This window comes from Alosa alosa, chromosome 1 (assembly GCF_017589495.1).
Source record: "Alosa alosa isolate M-15738 ecotype Scorff River chromosome 1, AALO_Geno_1.1, whole genome shotgun sequence".
In the NCBI taxonomy this organism is placed as follows: Eukaryota; Metazoa; Chordata; class Actinopteri; order Clupeiformes; family Clupeidae; genus Alosa; species Alosa alosa.
In genome coordinates this window covers 49,217,491-49,240,326 of record NC_063189.1, presented here as the reverse complement: position 1 = coordinate 49,240,326, position 22,836 = coordinate 49,217,491, and the positions used below count along the sequence as shown (strand labels likewise).

Here is a 22,836-nt window from a genome sequence, read left to right as displayed (position 1 = left end):
TGGACTAGTGGGGGTTAAGTGATGTTCTGCTGTGTTGATGTGGGTGTTGGGGGGGATTAAAAAGTGTACTGTGGGTGGGCTGATGTTGGGTTTGGTGTTGGTGTGTCTTGATGTGTTGTTTTTGTTTTGGCTGGGCCTGTGTGCCGAGCTCATTTATTATTACCTGGTGCCTTGGGGCCTCGTGCCCATTTACCACAGCCTCTAGCCTAGACTTAGCTTCCTTCTATATCTTTATTGTGTGTTTATCTTCTGTGTGTTTGTTTTCAAGGCTGGTGGGACTTCTGTGCATATAGGACCAACACCCTCTGTGGTGGTGGCATAGCATGTCCAGTGTCTTCCTGTGTGGTGTGCTATGAAGCATGTGAATAATAAAAAAAAATCTGTTCTTATCAGTTTAATATCTGACGTCCTCTACCGAGGACTAATATATTAATCTGATTTTTGGAACAGGGAAGCCGGAAGAAGGAGCTTGCTCCGTCCGGCTCCACTTGCTCGACCGGTATTGCAGTGACTCAAGGAGCGGTGCACATCTGCTGATTGTGGAAGAAAAGAGCCAGCCAGCCAGCCAGCCAGCCAGCCAGCCAGCCAGCCAGCCAGCCGGAACCAACCAGCCAGCCAGCGGAACCAACCAGCCAGCCAGCGGAACCAACCTCTGGGACTTTCGCCCTCCTTGATTGACGCCGAACCGTGAGTCCTTGCCAGGTCTTTTGCCCAACCGTGCCACCTCCCTTTTCGGGCCCTTTTGGGTTTTCCCGCCCTTTTTCTCTTTTTTTTTTTTTTTTTTTTTTTTTTTTTTTTTTTTTTTTTTAAATTAATAAATAGCTGGATGACACTGTGTTGTGACTGGAGCATGTGTGTGTGTGGGAGGTGGAGGGCTGAGTGGCAAGGCAAGCCACGCCCAGCTGCGGCAGCACCTTGGTCACCCACCAGCGTCCCGCGACTACGCGTTCTTAAACCTCAATCCAGCGTGCCCTGGCAACAATCGCTTCGGGTTCTCTTCATCTAGCACAAATCTTGCCTTTACTAAAGATTTCGTGGAGAACAACCCAGTTCACAGTATTTTGGAAGCTCTGCCGTGAGCTACACCTTTCTGTCAAAAGTCGGTGTGAGGTCAGCTTTGCTTGTCCGCTAAAGGAACCCTCTGAGTGTGGGGCCCTACCATGAAAGAGGCGCGGACCCGTACAGTTAGTAGAGTGTCGCTTCGTGCCTGGCTAAGATCAGAAGTGTAGATCCGGTAGCGTGGCTGATTGAGAAGGGCGACTTCGATTACCGGCCCTTGTGAATAGCGATTCACGTAATACAGTTAGGATATATTTGTTTAGGGCTGCATCGGTGGAGCATAAAGTGATTTGGGAGGAGTTTGTAATGTCATTAGGTCCTGAAAGCGGTTTTAGAAGCCCTGGACCGGAAACTATTGCTTCAGGATTTCACCTCAGTGGATTTCTGGGCAGTAGCGTTCCATGGCTCTGGGACTACTGAACTGGCGTCGGAGTGGGAGCAGAAGGGCAGGTCATGTTCTCTCTCCTGGGTGGATTGGGCATCAAGCTGCTCTACATGCAGGAGCACCTCACTTGGGTGCTATATGTACAACCCATATGTGGAGGATCGGGGCGTCGAGGCCTTCCTTGGCGTCACTGTAAGGTGAGTGAAGAGGCGGGGACCAGGCTGAGGGACAACCGTGGTTTGGGCCGAGAAGCGCCCGTTACCTAGTCTCGTTCCACCAGGAGCCGGGGCTTCAGGAAGCAACGTCATCCTGAATTTCGTTTGCAATTGGGACCAACAGGGGGTTCCTCTACTACCCTGGCCAGCGAATATTGCAGCGGTGTGGAGAGAGAGGCTTCCGGCCCACGGCAAAAAATTGTCTTGGGGCGCTGCAGCGCTGGCAGTGGGGACCACCACCCGAGTAAGTGCACAGCTCCAGAAACTTGCTTCGCTGTGTGGTTCTAATTCCCCATCTTTTAGGAGCTGCCTGCCAGTCAAGTGGAAATATGCTGCGGCTGGCTCTGAGGGCGTGTTCTTGAGGAGCAGGAGGAGGTGGTTGGCTGCAGACTTGGGCGGCAGGCGGCTAGCAGTAGCTGATATAGCTCCCTAATAGCAGCCAAGATGGCATGAGTCTTGCCCGCATGGTCGCTCGGTTCGTCAGCTCCCAGTGGGAGGTGGTGCAGTGCCTGGCTCAGCTTCCTCTGCTGTGGGGTCCCCGCTGGACGGGAGTGGAACTGCGGGCGAGGAGGCCTCTTTGGATGCCATCGACGAGTCCTGTGGCAGTATCCTCGGTGAGGCCGCTGCTCTTTGTTCTTGAATGGGGGCGGTGTGAGGAGGTCGTGGAAGAGCCCGAGGGAGGCAGAGGCGTCCCTTTCCGGGGGAGTGGCTGGGATTCGAAGCATCTCCTGCTCGCTGCTGGCGGCAGTGGTCTCAGGCTGGCCTTGGTGCCTGGCACCTGCGAGGGAGGCGGCTTGAAGCGGTGGCCGAGGGCAGCCAGCAGGGCGGGCTGTCTGGAGAGTGAAGCTGAAGGCGCGGAGCTCGGGGTCTTCCTGAGCCCTCTCCTCCTCTCGCGGTTCCGAGAGGGGGCGGCCTGGCGGTTCCGGAGAGTCTGGATATGGAGGTGGAGACGGGGAGCCTGGAGCGGCAGAGGTCCCCCTCTTCGTGGCGGAGTGACAGTCAGGACCGATCTTTGGATGGGGGGGCGGGGCCATCGCTGGACTCCCTCGGTTGAGGGCAGGCCCCCCTCCCCGGTCTCTGTTGAGGACCACGTTCCGCCGGACGAGGTGGGGGACGGGCGACGGCGCTATCAAACCCTGACTGATTGGCCGGATGGGGTGAGGAACCCGCCGGGCCGGGCCGCCTCTGGGTGATCCTGCGCAGGAAGTCGGTGGTGGCACGGACCCACTCCTGGGACTTAATGTGTGTTGTTTTTATGCTTATGTGTGGTGATCTGGTGGTGGGTGTTTGGTTTTGTTTCTGTTTTGTGTAATGGGGGATATGCTGGTGGAGTCCCTGAATGTTCGGGGGCTTAAGATGCCGGGTAGGCGGGTGGCATTTTTTTGTCGATTGGAGCAGCAGGGGCTTGATGTCTTGTTTTGCAGGAGGTACATGGGAGGACATCGGCCCTGCAGGACGGGGTGGGTGAGGGACCCTCTGTGTGGGGGTGGGAATGCGGGCGGATGGGGTGGGGGATTTTATTTAGGGGTGGATAATGTCCATCCACACGGGAGGTGGTGGGGGGCGATTTTACGCGCTTGATGTGTCCTGGCGGGCGCACGGGGTGCGGTTGGTAAAAGGCCCACGCCCCCAGCGTGCCGGCGGAGCGGGCGGGGGTTTTTCCAGCTCCTGGCCCCACCCTGGATTACTAATCGGGTGGTGGTGGTCGGGGACTTTAATGTCTCCTGGACGGGCCCCTGACAGGATTTGGGGCTTGGTGGCGGGTTGCGGGTTGAGTGGGATGTTCCGGTATGGTGATCGGGTCGTGGGGGCCAGCACCTGGGCTAATCAGGGGCCAGCCTGATGGATTTTTTTATTACGGGCGACGTGGGGTAAGGTGGGTTTTCCACCACGCCCATGTGGCTATCAGACCACTTTCTGATTGGGGTTTGGGTGGAGGTGGGGGCTGGGAGCCGCATCCGGGAATGTGGCGGGATGAACGCCACTCTCTTTGGAGGATGGGGCGCACGCTGCGCGGCGGCCCTTTGCAGGGGCTGGCGGGGCATGCCCCTGTATGGGTGTTGGGGGCGGTGGTGGGAGGCCACCAAGGACCGTGATTGCCTCATTCTGCAAGGTGTGGGGCTGGCGGGCGGCGGAGCTAGACGGGCTGCCTAAAGGCTGGCCGGCTGAGCTGGGAGCGGCTATGGAGATCGGGGGTGGCCTCCCGGCCTGGCTGGGAGCGGTCACAGGTGCCCAGGGTCTGCTGGGAGAGACCGCCATGTGGGGAGGCTACTGCCGCCCTCCCCACGCGGGGTAATGGGCGCTGGACGGAGGAGACCTCAATGGGTTCTTTGGCGGCAGCCAGGGCTAGGGCAGCAGCGGCCGGCCCCTTGGCCTTGCAGGCCAGCGGGCTGCCTGATTACCGCATCAGCCAGATCCTGGGCGGAGGCCGGGCCGGTTTTATACGGACTTGTTCCAGGACCGGGTGGGTGAAGGCAGCAGAGGGTTTTTTGGCTGCACTGACCGCACTTGTCAGGGACGGAGGCCCCTCCCCGGAGCGCCCCTGACCTGGACGAGGTGGGGGGGCTACGCGTCCCCGAAAAGGGGGGCAGCGCCACCGGCGGGATGGTCTCCCGGGTCGAGCCCTATGCTGCCTTCTGGCCTTTGGTGGGCCCGGACCTCCTGGTGTTTGAGAGTTTGGGGGCGGGTGTGCTGCCCCCTTCAGGTCTTGGTTTGGTCACGCTTTGTACAAGAAAGGCAGCAGGAGGATTTGCCAACTGGCGGGCCACTCTGCTGACACGGTCGACAAAAATTTTGGGCTAAGACGCCGGATCTCGCTTGGGGAGGTGTTAGTCCGTGATACACCCCGATCAGACCTGTATGGGAGGGGCCGCATGGGCTCCCCTGAACCTGGTCCTGGTGAGGGATGTGGTCAGCTGGGTTGAGCAGCGGGCTCTCCCACTGGCCCTCCTGGAGCTTGGACCAGGAGAAGGCTTTCACCCGGGTGAGCCACGGGTTTCTTTAATGTTTTAATGTATTACGGGTTTTGGCCCTCGCTTTATTTCCTGTGGCTGCTGCTGTTTCACGCCAGGCTGGTAGCAGGGTCAGGGTGGGGGGCCATTTGTCGGCCGTGGTTCCGCAGGCAGGGGGGGTTCGTCAGGGCTGCCCCCTCTCGCCTTTGCTTTACATCATCTCCCTCGAGCCGCTACTGTCGGTGCTCAGGCAGGCCCAGCGGTTTGCTGGGGTTCACCTGCCCGGGGGTGGGGGGAGGGAGGCGAGGGTGGCTGATGGCAGATGACGCGTGGCAGCACCACGCTCTGGACGCCAGTTTTGGGCCGATAACGGCCATTTTGGCGGAGTACGGGAGGGCGGCGGGGGCAAAGGTAAACCTCACGAAGTCTGCCGTGATGGGGTTTGGGAGGTGGGCGGGGCGGGCAGCCTTCCCGGGAGGTTTCCGGGTGGCAGACAGCTTGCGGGTCCTGGGGGTGGACTTTCACCACCAGGAGTCGGCACAGAAGAGCTGGGACGGTTTGAGGGATAGGGTGGCGAGGAGGTTGGGGTGTTGGCGGTCCCGGCCTCTCCCGCTGCTGGGGAGAGTGTTGGCTGTGAAGGCCGACATTCTCCCCCGGCAAGCTCAAACCGCCCTCACGTGTTTCCCGTCCCCTTCATAGTGGGAGGAGGCTGGCGGACGTGGTTCTCATTTCTTTGGGGGCAGCAATCCAATGGTGAGTCGGGTTGTAATGCATAGGGGCATGGCCCGGAGGGGGAGGGAGGTGCCCTGCCTCCCTCAAGGCCTTGTCCCTGCATGTTGCTTTTCAGGCCCGGATTGCGACGGGGGTATTTGACCACCCCGCGGTCTTTCTTGCCAGGTTCTGGCTGGGCTTCCCCTTCCGGGAGCTGCGGCCGGTGGACCCTGGGGTCCCGTGGTCCTGGGACGGCGGGTCACTACTGAAGAGGTCGCCAGGTTAGTTATGGGGAATGCTTGGTGTCTCGGGATGGCCTGGTTTTAGATCACCGGGCTGTATAAAGAGGGCTCGCCAGGGGCCGGGGGGCGGGGCCCGGGGAGGCGTGGGTTCTCTGGTCAGGATTGGAGGGCTTTGCAGCCCCGGGGATCTGGCGTGGGCGGCAGGGGCAAGGACCTGAACTGGTTGCCAGGCGCTTCTGGACCATGCACCGGGTCCTTGAGAGGGTCCACAGGCTGTGGGGCAGGGCCCCCCGTTGCCCCTCTGGGCTGCGGGAGGAGGAGACTGCCGGCCCCACGCTTTGGGGGAGTGTAGGGAGGCGGGGAGAGTGTGGCACCTGGTGGCGGAATGGGTAGGCCGGGGTACCGTGGCTGGCTCTCGGGACCTGGTGGTTCGCGGGTGCAGGTTTGGGGACCATCCCGGCTGCTGCTGCGGCAGGTCCTGTGGACAGTGGTCACAGAGAGACCAAGAGAGGGTTGGGACCGGAGGGTGCTGTGCCTGAGGCCAGCCCCTCAGAGTACTCTTGGAGGAACTTTTTTAAAAACTCGGGAGCTGGTGCGGTCCGCAGTAAAGGAGTGTTGGGTGGGGAGAGGGGCGGGGGAGGCCAAGCGGGAGTGGGTGGCCTTGGGGGAGGGGGTCTGAGAGGGGTTTGGGTTTTCTTTTTGTTTTTGTTTTTGTTTGGTTTGTTTGGGTTCGGGGTTTTAGCAACGTATGGGGTTTGGTGTGATTGTATTATGATGTGTTGGGACTCATGGACAAAAAATTGTATTTTGCCTGACTGTACAATCGTACTTGTGGGTGTGTGGGGTGACTTGTGGAGGTATGATGGGCGAGGGGATTTTGTGTGCTTTACTCCCCACAGGCTATTGACTGGACTTTGCTTTAGTGCCGCATAGGAGCAACACAAAAAAAAAAAAAAAGGCTGGTGTGGCCTGAAGTGTCTTGTGTTTGTTGGTTTTGATTGATCTTCTGTGTGTTCATTTATGTATTTGTTTATGTATTTGGGTGTTGATATAGCATGCCTGTACTTTCCTGTGTGGTTTTGGTTTGGCTTATTGTGATTAATAAAAAAAAAAAAAAAAAAATCTGTTCTTATCAGTTTAATATCTGATACGCCCTCTACCCGGTGACTAATATATTAATCTGATTTTTTGGAACAGGAGACGGAAGAGGGGCTTACTCCGGCCCTCCACGATCGACCCGGTATTGCAGTGACTCCAGGAACGGTGCACATCCCTTTGATTGTGGAAGAAAAAGAACCCAGCCAGCCAGCCAGCCCAGCCAGCCAGCCAGCCAGCCAGCCAGCCAGCCAGCTGAACCAACCCAGCCAGCCAGCGAAACCAACCAGCCAGCCAGCCGGAACCAACCTCTGGGACTTTGGAACCCTCCTTGATTGACAGCCAGCAGACACGTGAGTCCTGCCAGGTCTTTTGCCCAACCGTGCCACCTCCCTTTTCGGGCCCTTTTGGGTTTCCAGCCCTTTTCTCTTTTTTTTTTTTTTTTTTTTTTTTTTTTTTAAATTAATAAATAGCTGGATGACACTGTGTTGTGACTGGAGCATGTGTGTGTGGGAGGAGGGAGAGACTGAGTGGCAAGGTGCTCACGCCTTGGCTCGCGGCAGCACCTGAGTCACCCTCGGCCCCCGACTACCGCCGCTCTTGACCTCCTGGCCCAGCGTGCCCTGTGGCAATCGCCGAGGTTTCTCTCATCTCGCACAAATCTTTCGGCTTTTTACTAAAGATTTCCGTGGAGGGGAACAGCCCCGAAGTTTACGGTATTTTGGAAGCTCTGCTTCTCGTGAGCTGCTGCTCTGTCAAAAGTCGAAAGGCCGTGTGAGGGTCCGCTTTTGCTTATCCACGCCCCAAGGAACCCCTTTCTGAGGGCGGGGCCTTCGCCAGAGGGGGCGCCGGACGCATTAGTACAGGGGTATCGCTTCGGCCTTTTGGCTAAGATCAAGTAGCAGATAGCGATGGTGGCCATTGAAACATGGAAGGGATCGGTTCGAATTCGGGTTCCTGGTGCCGTGGAGAAGAGGGGCATGATGGCTTCGGGAGGTTTGGGAGAGAAAGGTCGCCAAGGAGCTGCTTCGGTGACGGATAAGGAGGTGCTGTGCCTGCGGGGAGTGGTGGATGGGACCTGTTGGCGTGACCTTCGGGCGTTGGCCCGAGGATGAATAGAGTGTATGGCGGTAATTACGATTCCGTCTGGGAAAACCGTGGTGGAGGGGATGTGTGCGGCGAAGTGGGGTGCGACCAACACTGTCGTGGTGCAGGTCTTTAACCCCCACGTGCTGTTGGAGGATGTCCGGAGCTTTCTGGAGCGGTACTGTATAGACTTGTCAGATGGGCAGCGGATGTTGGACTCTAATGGATTCTGGACAGGAAAGTGGAGTTTCATCGCGGGCTTTCGTTCGTCTGGGGGTCGTGTGTTGCGGCCTCCCTATGCGTTTGCTCTGGGACCTGACCGTGGGAGAGTGTTCATACCGGACTTGCCAAGTGAGTGCTGGGGGTGTGGGGGTGAGGGGCATTTGCGTGGGGAATGTACTGTTAAATCATGTTTGCGCTGTGGGGCTGTGGGACACGTGGTGAAAGATTGTATTGAGTTGAAGGAGTGTGTTTTATGTGGGGGGACTGACCATTTGTTTGCTGGGTGTGCTAAACGTCGTAGCTATGCTGGGGTGGTGACTGGCCATGGGGTTCTCTGCTCTTAGGCACGGGGCTCCAGCGGTGTCGGGTGAGGGGAAGCAGAAGCCTGCAAAGACGGTGCCGGTGGTGGAGAAGACGGGGACTGGGAGCAGAGTGGTGGTGCCGTTGCCTGCTGTGTCTGCTGGTGGTGTGGTGGCTGGGCCGCATGGTAGCCAGGCTGGCTGCTTGGCGGCTACGGCTACAAGCTAAGCATGGCGGGCAAGATGGCCGCCCTGAAGGTCAAAAGGATGCGGCTGGGTCAGAGGTGCGTGGCTGTGGGAGAGAAGGTGGAGACCAGCTGGGCAGATGCTTCTGCTTGAGGAGCAGGAGATGGTGGAAGCGTCGGCGGTGGCGGGGGGCAGTGGCGCCCTCTAGCCCGGGTGGGAGTGGCAGGTCCGGTGGGCGGCAGAAGGTGGAGAGACTGTGGCTGTGCGGAGGGGGAGCTCCGCCCGGTGGTTAGTGGAAGTGCACAGGGGCTGGGAAGAGGGAGAGGCGCCCCCTACTGTTCAGGTAGGGGGTTGGGGCGGAGAGCGTGATGGCTTACGGGTTTGGGGTTGATAGGTGTTGTGTGATGGGGTTGTGTATCTGTGTTCTGTGTTTGTGGGTGTGTTGTTTTGATGTATGGGGTGGATTAAACAGTGTGTTGTGGGTGGGAAAGGTTTTTTGGTATGTGTGTGTATGTTTTTCGCTGTGTTTGGCCGGGCCTGTGTGCCTGGGTTTTGTTGATGTTATGTGTTATTGTTTATGGTGGCAGCCTCTAGTCTAGTCTTAATTAACTTCCTTCTGTATCTTTTGTGTGTTGTGTGTATTATGTGTGTATCTCCTGTGTGTTGTAGTTTCAAGGCTGCTTGCTCTGTTTATTCAATAAAAAAAAAAAAAAATCTGTTCTTATCAGTTTAATATCTGATACGTCCTCTACCCGAGGACCATATATTAATCTGATTTTTGGAACAGGGAGACGGAAGAGGGCTTGCTCCGTCCGCTCCCACGATCGACCGGTATTGCAGTGACTCTGTGAACGGTGCACATCCCTTGATTGTGGAAGAAAACCCAGCCAGCCACCCAGCCAGGAACTAGACTGACAGCCAGCCAGCGAACTAACCAGCCAGCCAGACTGACTGACAGCCAGCCTGAACCAACCTCTGGGACTTTGGAACCCTCCTTGATTGACAGCCAGCAGCAGGAGTCCTTGCCAGGTCTTTTGCCCCAACCGTGCCACCTCCCCGGCCCCTTTTGGGTTTTCCCGCCCTTTTTCTCTTTTTTTTTTTTTTTTTTTTTTTTTTAATAAATAGCTGGATGACACTGTGTTGTGACTGGGGCTGTGTGGGATGGAGAGACTGAGTGGCAAGGCAAGCCACGCTTGGGCAACGCCTTGGAGTCACCCTCATGTCCACGACCTACGCCGTTCATGACCTCCGTCCAGCGTGCCCTGTGGCAGCAATCGCCGGGTTTCTCTTCATCGTACAAATCTTTCGCCTTTACTAAAAGATTTCCGTGGAGAGGAACAGCCCCGAAGTTCTGGTATTTTGGGAAGCTCTGCTTCGGGCGGAGCTGCACCTTTCTGTCAAAGTCAAAGCGGCGTGCGGTTTTGTTTCCATGGTTTGTCCTTGTCCCTTGCTGGAACCCTCCCCTGAGTGGTGAGGCCCTCGCCAGAGGGGCCGCCCGGACCCGATGCAGTTGTGGGGTATCGCTTCTCGGCCTTTTGGCTAAGATCAAGTAGAGTTAAGGGAGTTGCGATGGCGAGTACATCTATGTACGGGCCGGCCCCTCAGGTGCGGCTTAGGAATACGGTGAGGCTGACGGTGGATGACGTTCGGGAGCTGCGGATGAAGGTCGATTTGGAGTATGTTATGCGGATCGTGCTGGATGGGCTGTTTAAGGTGGCAGTGGAGAAGCTGCTCTGCGTGATGGACTTCCCGGCTGCTGGACTATTTGACATCAGCTTTTTCGAGCAGGCGGACTGTCTGGAGTTCTTTCGGCACTTTCAGCTGGAGCGGTCGCGGGAGGAGGTGAGGGGCATTTCTATCACTCCTTTGTTTGGACATGCTAGCACGGCGTTGTACGTGCTAATGTACAACCCGTGGGTGGAAGTGGAGGTGGTGGAGGCTTTTTTAAGGCGGTATTGTTCAGAGGTCCGCGGGGGGTTGAAATGCCTGAATCGATTTGGTGTGTGGAACGGGAGGCGCCAGTTCTTCGTGAAATTTAAGGAAGACCCGGACGGTGAGGACGGACTCCTGCACCCGCCGGGGTCCTTCTCCCTGGGGCCGAACCGGGGTTTTCTATCGTACCGGGGGCAGCCGGTGTACTGCAGGCGGTGTGGGGGACGGGGCCACATGAAGGCAGAGTGTACGGGTCCCGGCTGCAGGAGGTGCGGGAGCAAGGCCCATGAGGCGAGGGTTTGCCCAATGCCGAAGTCCTGCTCGATCTGCGGAGGTGGGGATCACCTGTTTCGGCAGTGTCCAGAAGGGAGGAAGTCGTTTGCGGCGGTGGTTGGGCGGCAGGAGGCTGTGTTTCGAGAGGTGGTGGCTGAGGAGCGTCTGGAGGAGCGGAGGCCGTGTGTGGGGGACGGGCAGGTCGATGCTGACGGCGGTGTGGGGCCTGTGGAGGACCTGCGCGGGGCACCGGCGTCGCTGGACACGGAGGGGGTGATGCAGCTGTCCTTTGCTGACCGTGTGCCGCTGCCGGATTCAGGGGGGAGTGAGGTGGATGGAGCTGACGGCATTTCGCGCCGGGAGGAGGTAGCAGCTAAGGCTACATGCGGGGGACCGCATGGCCAAGATGGCGGCTCACGTCTTCCTCGGGAGGTGGGCCTGGAGGTGGAGGAGTCGTCTTTGGAGGTGGCGCCACCTGGTGGTGGGGAGTCTGGCCGGTGGAGCGAGGATCCGGATGCCGAGAGGGTCTTCGCGGACTCCTTGCAGCTTGAAGACGTGCAGATGGGGGACGGCCCGCGTGGGTCGAAGAGGCAGGCGGCTGCGGGAGAAGGGACCGGAGGTGCGTCAAAGGTGAAGGTGGTCCCGGCGGAGCTGCAGCAGTATTCGGCGGCGGCTTCGGCGGAGCGGGCCAGTTCGTCTGGGCAGCGGCTGGGGGACGTGCCTGTCATGGAGCAGGCACTTTCCCCTTTCTCGGCGCTGGAGGTGAGCGTGGACAAGCTGAAGGCTGGCGGGGGGGGCGGCTCGTCGCCTGAGCTGTACTCCTCGTCTGAGGATGGCCGGTCGTCTCCTGGGAGCCCGGAGGTCGTTTCCAGTGGTGGTGAGGAGCGGGAGACGGGGGAGGGGAGCCAGAGCCCGTTGTCGGGACTCCTCAGGAGGGCCGTTTCTACGCGCGACCGGCCTCAGCTGGGACCGGTGTCTGATGGCGGGAGGGACGTCGGCCCTTCTTGACTGTGAGTAGCTGATGGCTTGTTCTTTGTTGTGCTGGACTTGGTTGGGTGGGATGGGGAAGTGTCTGGACTGTGATGGGGACTGTGGTTTTGCTGTGCTCTTTGGGATGTGGGGTTTTTCCTGTGTATTGTATGGGGGGGTGGGAGGGGGGGTGTGGGGGTTTCGGTGCTGAGGAGGGTGGTGGAGGGTTGTTTTTCTGTTGCAGGGCTGCCTTATAGGGGAGGGGGGGACGGGGTGGTCTTTGCAAGGGTGGGGAGGGGCGGTCCTTGTAGATGGGGCTGGAAATGACTTTTGCCTCCCTTAATGTAAGGGGGCTCCGGGACAAGGGAAAGCGGGCTGTGTTTTATGCCTCCTTGGAGGGGCTGGGGTTTGATTGTTTATTTTTGCAGGAATGCCACCTGCGGGACAGGGGGGATGCGGGTGTGTTTTCAAGGGGATGGGGCAGGGGGCCTTCTGTGTGGGGGGTGGGAAATGCTCATTCTGATGGGGTGGGGGTTTTGTTTGGGTCTTGGGATTTTGTGGTGGAAACAGTGGTCTGCAGTGAGCCGGGGAGGGTTTTGTGTGTGGACTGCACGTTTCGGGGCCTTGATTTAAGGCTGGTGAACGTCTATGCTCCTAGTGGGAGGGGGCGGCAGGCGGGGTTCTTCACGGGGCTCACGCCGCTGCTGACATGTGACAGGGTGGTGGTGTTAGGGGGGGATTTTAACGTGGATGTGCGACGGGGAGTGGGGGCTGGGGAATTGAAGGGGTTGTGTAGGGATATGTTGTTGGTTGACGCCTTTTTGGCTGTGGGTGGGGGGGCAGGGGAAACATGGAGTAACTCCAGGGGGGCGGGGTCGAGATTGGACTACCTTTTCTTTCCACGGGGGGTGAGCCTGCGGTGGTTCAGGGTGTCCCCAGTGTGGTGCTCTGACCACTGCATGGTTACTGCTGCTGTTCTCTTGGAGGGGTTGAGGCGGGAGAGACCCAGGTGGCGTTTCCCGAATCGGCTCCTGAGGGAGGCTGGGTTTTGTGAGGCGTATCGGGTGGCCCTCAGAGGGTGGTTGGCGATGAAGTGCCGCTTCTCCTCGAGGGCTGACTGGTGGGAGGGTTGGAAGGAGAGGACGGTGGGGTTTTGCAGGGGTTGGGTGGCCAGTGCCAACGTGGAGAGGAAGAGGCAGGTGAAGCTGTGGAACAGGGAGTTGGAGGAACTGTGGGTGGCGGGTGGGGATGTTGGGGACATGGAGGCAGTGAAGCTGAAGTTGAGGGACTATTTTGAGGAGCGGGCGCGCCGTTTGGGCGTGCAAGCTCGAGTGCGGGCATGGGAGGATGAGAGGCCCTCCAAGTTCTTTTTCAGGACGGTGAGGGAGCGCCAGGTGAGGAGGCATATGGCGGCGCTGGAGTGGGAGGGCGGGGTGGCGACGAGAGGGGAGGACATGGCCGAGGTGGCAGCTCGGTACTACGAGGGCCTCTTTACTGAGAGGTGTGGGGAGGAGGGGGTAGTGGGGGGGTTTTTGGATAAACTGGAGGGTAGGCTGAGTGAGGAGCAGCGGGCGGAGCTGGATCGACCTCTGGAGCTTGGGGAGCTGGGGAGGGCCCTCCAGTCCATGAGTGGGGGTAAGTCCCCCGGACAGGACGGGTTGACTGTTGAGTTTTTTAGGGAATTTTGGGATGTGTTGGGGGGTGAGTTGGTCGAGGTGCTCGAGGAGCGGCGGGGGGCGGGGTTTTTATTGGGATCTATGTCAACAGGGCTCATCACGCTCTTGTTTAAGAAGGGGGACGCCAGAGCACTGAGCAACTGGAGGCCAATCACGCTACTGGCCGTCGACTATAAAGTCTTGGCCAAGGCCCTGGCAATGCGGCTGGGGCCGGTGATGGCGTCCGTAGTGGGGGAAGACCAGACGTGTGGGGTGAGGGGGCGGTGTAGTGGGTTGAATTTGGTTTTAATCAGGGACATTACTTGTTGGGCAGAGCAGAGGGGATTGCCACTGGGGGTGCTAAGCCTGGACCAAGAAAAGGCTTTCGACAGGGTTAGCCATAAGTTTCTGTTCAAGGTGTTGGGGAGGATGGGGTTTGGGGGGTTTTAGCTTGGCTTGGGTTGCTTTATAGGGGGGCGGTGAGCAAGGTGGGGGTGAATGGGTTTTATTCCAGGGCTGTCCCTCAGGTAGGGGGAGTGAGGCAGGGTTGTCCTCTGTCTCCTCTCCTCTACGTCCTGGTCCTGGAGCCATTGCTGGCTGCCTTGAGGCAGGACTCACGGGTGGCAGGGGTACATCTACCGGGGGGGGGGGGCTGAGGCTAAGGTCTCCGCCTACGCGGATGATGTGTCCCTTTTCTTGACCACAGAGCACAGCTTTGATAGGGTGAACGTCCTCTTGGAGGAGTTCGGCAGAGCTTCGGGGGCCAAGGTGAACAGGGGGAAATCCTCGGTCATGTTTTTTGGGAAATGGGCAGGGAGGGTGGATCCATTGGGTGGGTTTGGAGTTACTCCAGATGGCCTGAAGATCCTGGGGTTGCATTTTAAGCGGGGGGATTGTGGGGGTTTTAACTGGGATGACCGGAGGGGGAGGGTGGGGAGACGCTTGGGCCTGTGGAGGTCGAGGTACCTCTCCCTGTCGGGGAGGGTCATGGCGGTCAAGGCGGACCTGCTGCCCCAGCTAAATTATCTGGCTTATGTGTTCCCTTTGCCGTTTTTGTGTGGTAGGAGGTTAGAGCGGGATGTTTTTTCTTTCATTTGGGGTGGTGGGATGGAGAGGGTGGCAAGGGAGCAAATGTTTAGGGGGGTTTCTGAGGGGGGGAGGGGGGTCCCGTGTGTCGCTGTGCACGTAATGGCGATACACGTGGCGTTCCTCGCCAGGCTAGTGATGGGGGTTTTTGCCCACAAGGCTGCGGTTTTCGCAAGGTTCTGGCTGGGGTTTGAAATGAGGCGGCTGAGACCTTTGTCCAGTACGTCTCCCTGGTCCCTGGTCAGGCCTGGGCACTATGACAGGGTGGCAGATTTTCTGAGGGGGAATGGGTGGTGTTGGGAGGGGGAGGCCGTGCTGGACCACCGGCGCCTGTATACGGGGGTAATGGATAGGAGGTGGGAGGAGGGTGGGACTGGGGAACCCATGGTCAGGGGGATTGACTGGGGGGGCATCCAGCCTCCTGTTTTGTGTGGGGAGGGTAGGGATCTGAACTGGCAGGCGGCTCTGAACCGCCTGCCGGTGAGGGAGCGGCTGCATAGGCATGGGATTAGCCGCACTCCCCTGTGCCCTGTGGGGTGTGGGAGGGAAGAGACTCTGGACCACGCTTTGTGGTCGTGTCGGGGAGCGAGGGACACCTGGGCCATGGTACAGAACTGGTGGGGTGGGTGGGCGGGTCTGCCACTTTCAGCAGATTTGGTGCTACGGGGGCGGGGCTTGGGGGGTTTGCGGGTGGGGAGGAGGGTTGCTTTTTGGGTTTTGGTTTCTTTTGTGAAGTTGGCTCTGTGGGACTGGAGGCAGGGGTGTGTGAGGAAGAGGACCCCGGCACTGGCTCCACGGGTGGTTTTTGTTTGGTTTTTGGGGAGGGTGAGGAGGTGTATTGAGGAGTATGAGGGGGTTTATGGGAGGGACAAGGCGAGGGAAATGTGGGGGGGACTGCCGAGGGTGGGGGTGGGTTAATGGTGGGAGGGATCTGAAGGGTTTGGTTTAAATAAAGAGTGGTGTACTGGTGGTGGGTAGCGTAATCTTGATGACTCTGTGTATGATGTTATGATTTGGTGATTGGTGTTAATAAAAAGTCGAAAAAAAAAAAATCTGTTCTTATCAGTTTAATATCTGATACGTCCTCTACCCGAGGACCATATATTAATCTGATTTTTGGAACAGGGAGACGGAAGAGGGGCTTGCTCCGTCCGCTCCACGCATCGCATCGACCGGTATTGCAGCGACTCCAGGAGCGGTGCACATCCCTTGACTGTGTAAGAAAAGAACCAACCCAGTGGAACTGACTGACTGACTGACTGACTGACTGACTGGGATATCCTCCTTAGCAGAGCAGACACAGCAGCAGGAGTCCTTGCCAGGTGTGTTGGCCAACCGCGCCACCTCCCCTTTTCGCCCCTTTGTGTTTTCCGCCCTTTTACTCTTTTTTTTTTTTTTTTTTTTTTTTTTTTTTTTTTTTAAATTTAAAGGGGCTGTTGATAACTGCCGCCTTGTTGCCACTGGGCAACTGCCTTGGAGTCACCCTCATGTCCAGCGACCTTGGTCACCCGCCGTTCATGCTCTTCCCTCCGATCCGTGCCCTGTGGCAGCCATCGCCGGGTTTCTCTTCATCTCGCACAAATCTTTCGCCTTTACTAAAGATTTCCGTGGAGGGGAACTGCCCGAAGTTCACGGTATTTTTTGGAAGCTCTGCTTCGGCGGAGCTGCACCTGCCTGTCCAAAGTCAAGCGTCGTGGTGTTTTTTTGTTTGGGCGGCGGGCGGTCCGCTTTTGCTGGCCCCCGCCCCCCCAGAAACCATGTGAGCGCGGGGGCGTCATAGAGGGGCCCGGACCCCGATGCAGTTGTGGGGTATCGCTTCGGCCTTTGGCTAAGATCAAGTTTGGGATCTAAGGGGGTTGCGAATGACATGGCTACAGGATGGAGTGGGGCCGCCAGTCAGGCGCCGCTAAAGTACACGGTGCGGTTGGTGACGGAGGATTTGGCGGAGGTGAAGGCACGGGTGACTCCGGAATACGTTATGGATACTATCTTGGTGGATTTTATGGGGATTTCTTTGGATCGCTTGCTTTGTCTGCAGGATTTTTTCTTCAGTTGATTTATGGATTTGAGTTTTAACACGCTGCCCGGATTGCACCTTTTTTTTCGGGATTTTTCAATCGAGGCGACTGAAGACCAGGTGAGGGGCATTTCTACTATTCCTTTGTTTGGACATGCTCACCCCCCCCCCCCCCTGTACATTCACCTGTACAATCCCTGGGTGCCGCTGGAAGTGGTGACTGCGTTTTTGTCGAGGTACTGTGGGGCTGTTAAGGGGGGGTTGAAATGTTTGAACCGAGGGGGTGGAATGGCAAGCCAGTTTCTGTGAAATTTAAGGAAGATCCGGAGGACCCTGGTTCCTTTCTACACCCCCGGGTTTTTAGCCTGGGCCCGGATAGAGGCTTCCTGAGCTACCCGGGGCAGCCTATCTATTGCAGGCGGTGTGGGCAGAGGGGCACACGAAAGCGGACTGTTTGGGGAAGAACTGCAGGTGTGTGGGACACAGGGCACTTTAGGGACTGTGCGGCAAGAGGCAGCCTTTGGTGGAGCCGCACGCACCTTTTTCCGGGAGGTCCACCCGAGGAGGACGTCAGGAGGTGGTGGGGACGAGGACCAGCGTGGACGGGCCTGGAGGAGGAGAGGGTCGGAGGCCTGGGCGGAGCAGGCTGCTGTGGGAGGGTGCTGAGCGGGGGAGGCAGCTGTATGCGCGGTGGAGACCTCTCACCGGAGGGAGGGGATTCCGCAGGGGGGTGGTCACCCCTCCCCTTCAGTCTGTTGGGGGGGAGGCTGGCGGTGGAGCCGGAGCTGGGGGAGAGGACGGCGTGGGCTTGGGAGGCTTGCCTAGCCTAGCTACCCTTAGCCCAGTCAAGCATAAAGAGACCACCAAGATGGCACGGGAGGGACTCCAGGGCTCCATCTGGTGGACCAGGAGGAGGGTGCACCTTATAGCCCGGTCTTCATCACCAGTGTGGATTTCGATGTGGAGGGTCTGGGCCCCATGCCGGGGTCCCCAGCGGGGGGGTCATGGGAGCAGCGACGCGGAGATGGGGGAGCAAAAAGGTCGGCCGGCGCGGGCGGTTGCCGGAGGTCAGGGTAGACGGCTGGGGGGACGACGGCCGGAAGGTGCAGGGCGGTGTCGGGTGCCGACAATGGGCCGCTGACGGGGGGAGCAGCGACGCCGGAGGAGCCGGGGAGGTGGACCTCTCCCCGGTTACGGACGGGCGGCGCCGGGCGAGGACGCAGCCGGGAGACGCCGGAATCGCAGCGGGTGGAGTCGGCGGAGGCTCTCTCTCCCTCTGTGCCTGAGGCGACGGGGGGGACCCGGTCTCAGGTGTATGGTGCGGAGGGGAGAGGGGGCGCAGATCTGGTGCAGGAGTCGGGGGAGCCGCCGGAGTCGCCGAGGCCCCTGAACCGGATGGTCCGAGTGGACAGGCCATCGGTCCCCCTGTCTAACAGGTTCTCGCCGCTCGAGGACGAGTCCCTGCTGCCGCGGGGGCCGGTCTTGGTGCCGGAGAGGGTTTCCACTGGGAGGGCTGGACAGGGCAGTGGACCAGGGGGCAAGGACCAGAAGGGGAAGGTGGACTAGCTCTGAGTGCTAAATGATGTGTGTGTTATGCATTGGTGGGTGTTTGGGGGGGGGGTGGGGGGGGGATGTGGGTTTCATTATGGACATTTTATGAAGTCCTTTGAATGTCAGGGGTCTGAGGGAGGGCAGAAAGCCGGGTGCTGTTTTTGGGTTTCTGTATCTTTGGGGTATGATGTGTTTTTTGCAGGAATGTCATTTGAGGGATGAGGGGATGTGAAAAAATTAAGGAGGAATGGGGAAGGGGACCCTGTGTGGGGGGGTGGGGTGCGATGCTGATGGGGTGGGTATTCTTTTTGGTTCATGGGGCTTTGTGGTAGAGGTGGTGGTGTGTACGGTGCCAGGCAGGGTGCTGTGTGTAGACTAACGGGGGGGGGTGGACCGCGCTTATTTGTGTTTATGCTCCAAGTGTGGGGGGGAGCCGGTGGGTTTCTTTGAGGGTTTGGCCCCGCTTGTTTTGTGTAATCGGGTGGTGGTGGTGGGGGGGGATTTTAATGTTTGTTTGGATAGGGACCGGGGAAGTGTGGAGCTGAGGCAGTTGTGTGTAGGGAACATGGGTTACCGGGATGCCTTCAAGGTGGCCGGGGGGGGGAGGCGGGGCTACATGGAGGAACTAAGGGGGGGGTGGAGTCCCGCCTGGACTATTTCTTGCAGCCCTCCGTGTGGCGCTACGGGTTCCGGGTTATCCCGGCCTGGTGTTCCGACCACTGTGCCATTGGGGTGGAGGCTGACTTGGGGGAAGGGAGGCGGGTAAGGCCGAGGTGGCGATTCCCCAACCGGCTTTTGGAGGAGGAGGAGTCTGGGGCAGTGTGGAGCAATGCTAAGGGGTGGAGGGCAAGGAGGGCTTTTAATGGTCCTGGGTGAGCTGGTGGGAGGCTATGAAGGTGGGGGAGGCCTTCTGCCAGGCTTGGGTGGCAGAGGAGAACCGAAAGGAAGAGGTGGATAACTGAGGTCCCCGGAGCTGGAGGCTTATGGCCCAGGAGGGGGTGCCCAGAGGTGGAGGAGAGGGTAGAAGTTTTAAAGGGGAAATGGGGTTTTTTTTTTTGAGGGGCAGGCGCAGGAGGTTTGAACTGCAGGGGAGGGTGGTCTGGGGAAGACGAGAAGCCTTCCCGCTTCTTTGCAGACAGCAGGGTGAGGCAGCAGTGGGTGGAGATGAGGGGGTTGGAGGGCGGCGATGGGCACAGGACCTCCAGCCGAGATGGCCGAGGTGGGTGGCCCTCCACTATGAGGCTGTTTGTGGGAGGAGGGGGAGGGGGCTGGCTGGGGCTTTCCTGGACAGCCGGGAGGGGCAGGGTGGGGGAGGAGCAGCTGGCTCGTCCTGGAGGAGCCTTCTCCGCGGCAGAGCTGGAGACAGCTTTTAAGGGTCCATGAAGGCTCGAAGTCCCCGGGGCTCAAAGTGGCGATGGCTGACGGGCTAATTTTCTCGGCCTTCTGGGGGTCTTGGGGCCCGGGTCTGGTGGGAGGTGTGGGGGAGGTCCTGGTGGGGGTCCCTCCTCCCTCCATGTTGGTTGGGCTGGTGACCCTCCTCCACAAAAAAAGGGGACACTGCCTTGCTCCAAAATTGAGGTCGATTACCCTCCTCACGGTCGACTATGGCAAAATCTTGGCAAAAGCCATGGCCCGGAGGATGGGGGGAGGATGGCCCTGTGGTCGGGGAGGACCAGACTTGTGGGGTCCGGGGAGGTCCTGTGGGCTTAACCTCTCATTGTTGAGGGACGGATGGCCTGAGTGGGGACAGGCCTGCCTTTGGCAGCTTTGGGTGTGGACCAGGAGAAGGCTTTGATAGGGTGAGCCATCATTTCCTTCTCCTGGTCATGGAAAGGATGGGGTTTGGCCCGGTTTCTGGGTGGTGGCTGAGGCTGCTTTACAGGGGGGGGGAGTAGGGGTGGGGTGAATGGGGTGCTATCCCGCTTCTTTACAGGCTGGGGTGCGGCAGGGTGTCCTCCCCCCTGCACGCCCTGTACCTGGGAGCCACTGGCGGCCTTTGTTAGGGCGGACCAGGGTGTGAGGGGGTGCACGCGCCTGGAGGCGGGGTGGCATGTAAGGTGGCGCACGAGATGATACCACCCTTCTGCTGACGACAGAGGCTGGCCTACGGCGGGCGGGGGAGGTCCTAGACCTTTTTAGCAGGGCGACGGGGGCCAGAGTGAACCGGGACAAGTCCTCGGTCCTGTTCTGGGGTAGTTGGGCAGGGAGGGAGGATGTGCCAGGGGGGTTCACTGTGGCGACGGAGGGGCTCAAGGTTTTAGGGGTGTGGTTTGGGAAGGGGGACGATGCAGCGTGGAATTGGGAGAGGGTTTTTGAGAAGGTGCGGGGGCGCCTGAACCGGTGGAAGATGAGACATCTGTCCTTATCTGGCCGTGTGGCGGCAGTGCAGGCGGATGTTTTGCCTCTCATCAACCACCTGGCGGTGGTGTTCCCGGTGCCTTTTCTCTGGGGTAGGAGGCTGGAGAGGGAAGTTTTTACATTCCTGTGGGGGGGTAGGACAGAATGGGTGGGTCGGGAGCTGATGTATCGGCGGGTGAGGAGTGGGGGGAGGGGAGTGGCGTGCATTCCAGACAAGGCGATGGCAATGTTTGTCGCCTTCCAGTGCCGGTTGGCGGTGGGGGATTTCGGCCACAAGGCGGGGCTGTGGGCAAGGTACTGGCTGGGCTTCTCACTGAGGAGTCTTAGGCCCCTGTCCTTGTCAGAGCCTTGGACGTGGGTGAGCCCGGATCATTACCGGAGGGTGGTGGAGCTGCTGAGGAGGAATGGGTGGGCGCTGGAGGGCCGTAGGGTGCTGGATCACCGGGCCCTCTATGCGGGCTTGATGGAGAGGAGGTGGGGGGAGAACGCAGAGAGGGAAGTGGTGGCGAGGAGGGTGAATTGGGGTGCCATCCAGCCCTCGGTTTTGAAGGGGAAGGGAGGACCTTAACTGGTTGGCGGCACTGGGTCGGGGTTGCCGGCGAGAGCCTGTACCGACATCGCATCAGCCGCACGCCTTGTGTGCAGTGGGTGTGGGAGGGAGGAGACGCTGGACCATACCTTTGGTCTTGCCCGGGAGCCAGGGGACTTGGGGTTTGGTGGATCAGTGGTGGTGGGTGGGCGGGGCTGTCTCTCACGGGCAGAGATGGTGCCTGGGGGCGGGGTTTGGGGCCTGAGGGAGGGAAAAAGAGGGTGGTTTTGTGGGTTTTAATTTCTTTGTGAAATTGGCCTTGTGGGGAATGGAGGAGGGATGTATGAAAAAAGACGCCCAGCTTGGCGCCACATGTGGTGTTTGGGTGGTTTTTGGGGAAGGTGGGGAGGCATGTGCAGGAATATATTCAAGTGCATGGGGCTGAGAAGGCCAGGGAGGTTTGGGGAGGGCTGCCAAGGGTGGGAGTGGGCTAGTGCGGGGTTGTATCTTCTGCATGCTGAGAGGATTTGTAAATAAAGGGGTGTGGTTTGGTGGTGGGTTTTGTGGTGATTGTGTTCTGTATATGATTTGATGTTTTGGTGGAATAAACTTAACAAAAAAATCTGTTCTTATCAGTTTAATATTCGATAACGCCCCTCCCCCGAGGACCATATATTAATCTGATTTTTTGGAACAGGGAGACGGAAGAGGGGCTTGCTCCGCCCCGGGCCCACGACGATCGACCGTATTGCAGCTTACTCCGGGAACGGTGCACATCCCTTTGACTGTGTAAGAAAAAAGAACCAACCCAGTGGAACTGACTGACTGACTGACTGACTGACTGACTGTGATATCCTCCTTAGCAGAGCAGACACAGCAGCAGGAGTCCTTGCCAGGTGTGTTGGCCAACCGCCGCCACCTCCTTTTTTCGCCCCTTTTGTGTTTTCTCCGGCCCCTTTTTTTTTTTTTTTTTTTTTTTTTTTTTTAAATTTAAAGGGGCTGTTGATAACTGCCGCCTTGTTGCCACTGGGCAACTTTGGAGTCACCCTCATGTCCACGACGGGCGCCGCTCATGTTTCTCCGCCATTCCTGTGTCTTCTGTGGCAGCCACGCCGGGTTTCTTTTCATCTCGCATAAATCTTTCGCTTTTACTAAAGATTTCCGCGGGAGGGAACCGCCCCGAAGCTTACGGTATTTTGGAAGCTCTGCCATGAGCTGCACCTGCCTGTCCAAAGTCAAGCGGCCGTGGTGTTTTGTTTTATGGCGGCGGGCGGGCGGGCGTCCGCTTTTGCTGGCCCCGCCCCAGAATTCATGTGAGCCGGGGCGCCGCTAGAGGGGCCGCTGACCCCGGCAGTTGTGGGGTATCGCCGCCTTTTGGCTAAGATCAAGTGTTGGTTTCGGGTGGACGGAGAAGGCTATGACGATGGAAGATGCTATTAGCCGGCCCCCGATGCGGCTGAGGAATACTTTCGTCCGCTTGATTGTGGAGAACACGTGGAGGCAAGGAGGAGGGTGAACGGGTCTACGCAGGTGATGACATCTTGAGAACTTGTTCCAAGTGACAGGAGGGGACGCCTTCTGCCCGCAGGACAACTCCAACGCTGGATTTTGACATCTCTTTCATGGGGGGAGAAGCGCCAGGTTTCGAGGAGTTCATGGAGAGGAGGAGCCATCCGAGCCTGGTAGGCCTTCAGCTTTTTCCTTGTTTGCTGAGGAGAAGGTGCCTGTTACTGTGCACATGTTCAATCCCTGGGGCATGAACTGGATATTGGGTTGTTTTGGAGCCGCTTGTACAAAAGTGGTGGTGGGGGTAAAAGTGCTGAATGTGAGGAAGATTTGGTCCGTAAGAGGCGCATTTTTTGTGACTTTAAGAAAGAATGTTGATGGTAGCAGAGAGTGCACCCGCCGAAGTTCCTTTGTTATTGGGTCCGACCGCCACCGTTTTTCCAGGCCAGCTTAGACGCGCCATCGCTGTCGGCCGTAGGGCTGCTATCGGCTGCCGACTGTTGGGTTGC

The 22,836-nt window shown here is 58.6% G+C and overlaps 1 protein-coding gene, 7 non-coding genes and 1 pseudogene across 8 annotated transcripts; 8 read left to right on the top strand and 1 right to left on the bottom strand.

Moving 5' to 3' along the window:
• Positions 1–334: 334 nt before the first annotated feature.
• LOC125309024 lies at positions 335–530 on the top strand. The gene has a single exon (XR_007196044.1). It is a non-coding gene; the product is annotated as a U2 spliceosomal RNA (small nuclear RNA).
• Positions 531–1,976: 1,446 nt separating this feature from the next.
• LOC125305784 (basic salivary proline-rich protein 2-like) lies at positions 1,977–3,918 on the bottom strand. The gene is made up of 3 exons (XM_048260775.1): positions 3,571–3,918; positions 3,233–3,395; positions 1,977–2,854 (listed from the first exon to the last, which is right to left on the bottom strand). Exons 1-3 carry the CDS (start codon positions 3,916–3,918, stop codon positions 1,977–1,979), a joined length of 1,389 nt encoding a protein of 462 aa, XP_048116732.1.
• Positions 3,919–6,647: 2,729 nt separating this feature from the next.
• Positions 6,648–6,837, top strand: LOC125309020. Its single transcript, XR_007196043.1, has one exon. It is a non-coding gene; the product is annotated as a U2 spliceosomal RNA (small nuclear RNA).
• Positions 6,838–7,289: 452 nt separating this feature from the next.
• On the top strand, positions 7,290–7,404 carry LOC125308636. The gene has a single exon (XR_007195930.1). It is a non-coding gene; the product is annotated as a U5 spliceosomal RNA (small nuclear RNA).
• A 1,727-nt stretch (positions 7,405–9,131) lies between these two features.
• Positions 9,132–9,316, top strand: LOC125308947. The gene has a single exon (XR_007196019.1). It is a non-coding gene; the product is annotated as a U2 spliceosomal RNA (small nuclear RNA).
• Positions 9,317–9,724: 408 nt separating this feature from the next.
• On the top strand, positions 9,725–9,837 carry LOC125308559. Its single transcript, XR_007195912.1, has one exon. It is a non-coding gene; the product is annotated as a U5 spliceosomal RNA (small nuclear RNA).
• Positions 9,838–15,385: 5,548 nt separating this feature from the next.
• Positions 15,386–15,575, top strand: LOC125308922. Its single transcript, XR_007196017.1, has one exon. It is a non-coding gene; the product is annotated as a U2 spliceosomal RNA (small nuclear RNA).
• A 343-nt stretch (positions 15,576–15,918) lies between these two features.
• Positions 15,919–16,032, top strand: LOC125308536. Its single transcript, XR_007195908.1, has one exon. It is a non-coding gene; the product is annotated as a U5 spliceosomal RNA (small nuclear RNA).
• A 5,897-nt stretch (positions 16,033–21,929) lies between these two features.
• LOC125308625 lies at positions 21,930–22,038 on the top strand (annotated as a pseudogene).
• Positions 22,039–22,836: the final 798 nt, after the last annotated feature.

What these genes read in the sequence shown, in the direction of transcription:
- LOC125305784 (XM_048260775.1), bottom strand. Translation starts at nt 3,918, where the DNA reads ATGGCGGTCTCTCCCAGCAGACCCTGGGCACCTGTGACCGCTCCCAGC. An exon ending in CAAACCCCAATCAGAAAGTG is followed by an intron (nt 3,396 to 3,570) that starts GTCTGATAGCCA and finishes AAATCCTGTCAG; the next exon opens with GGGCCCGTCCAGGAGACATT. An exon ending in CGCCAGGACACATCAAGCGC is followed by an intron (nt 2,855 to 3,232) that starts GTAAAATCGCCC and finishes CTTCCTGCGCAG; the next exon opens with GATCACCCAGAGGCGGCCCG.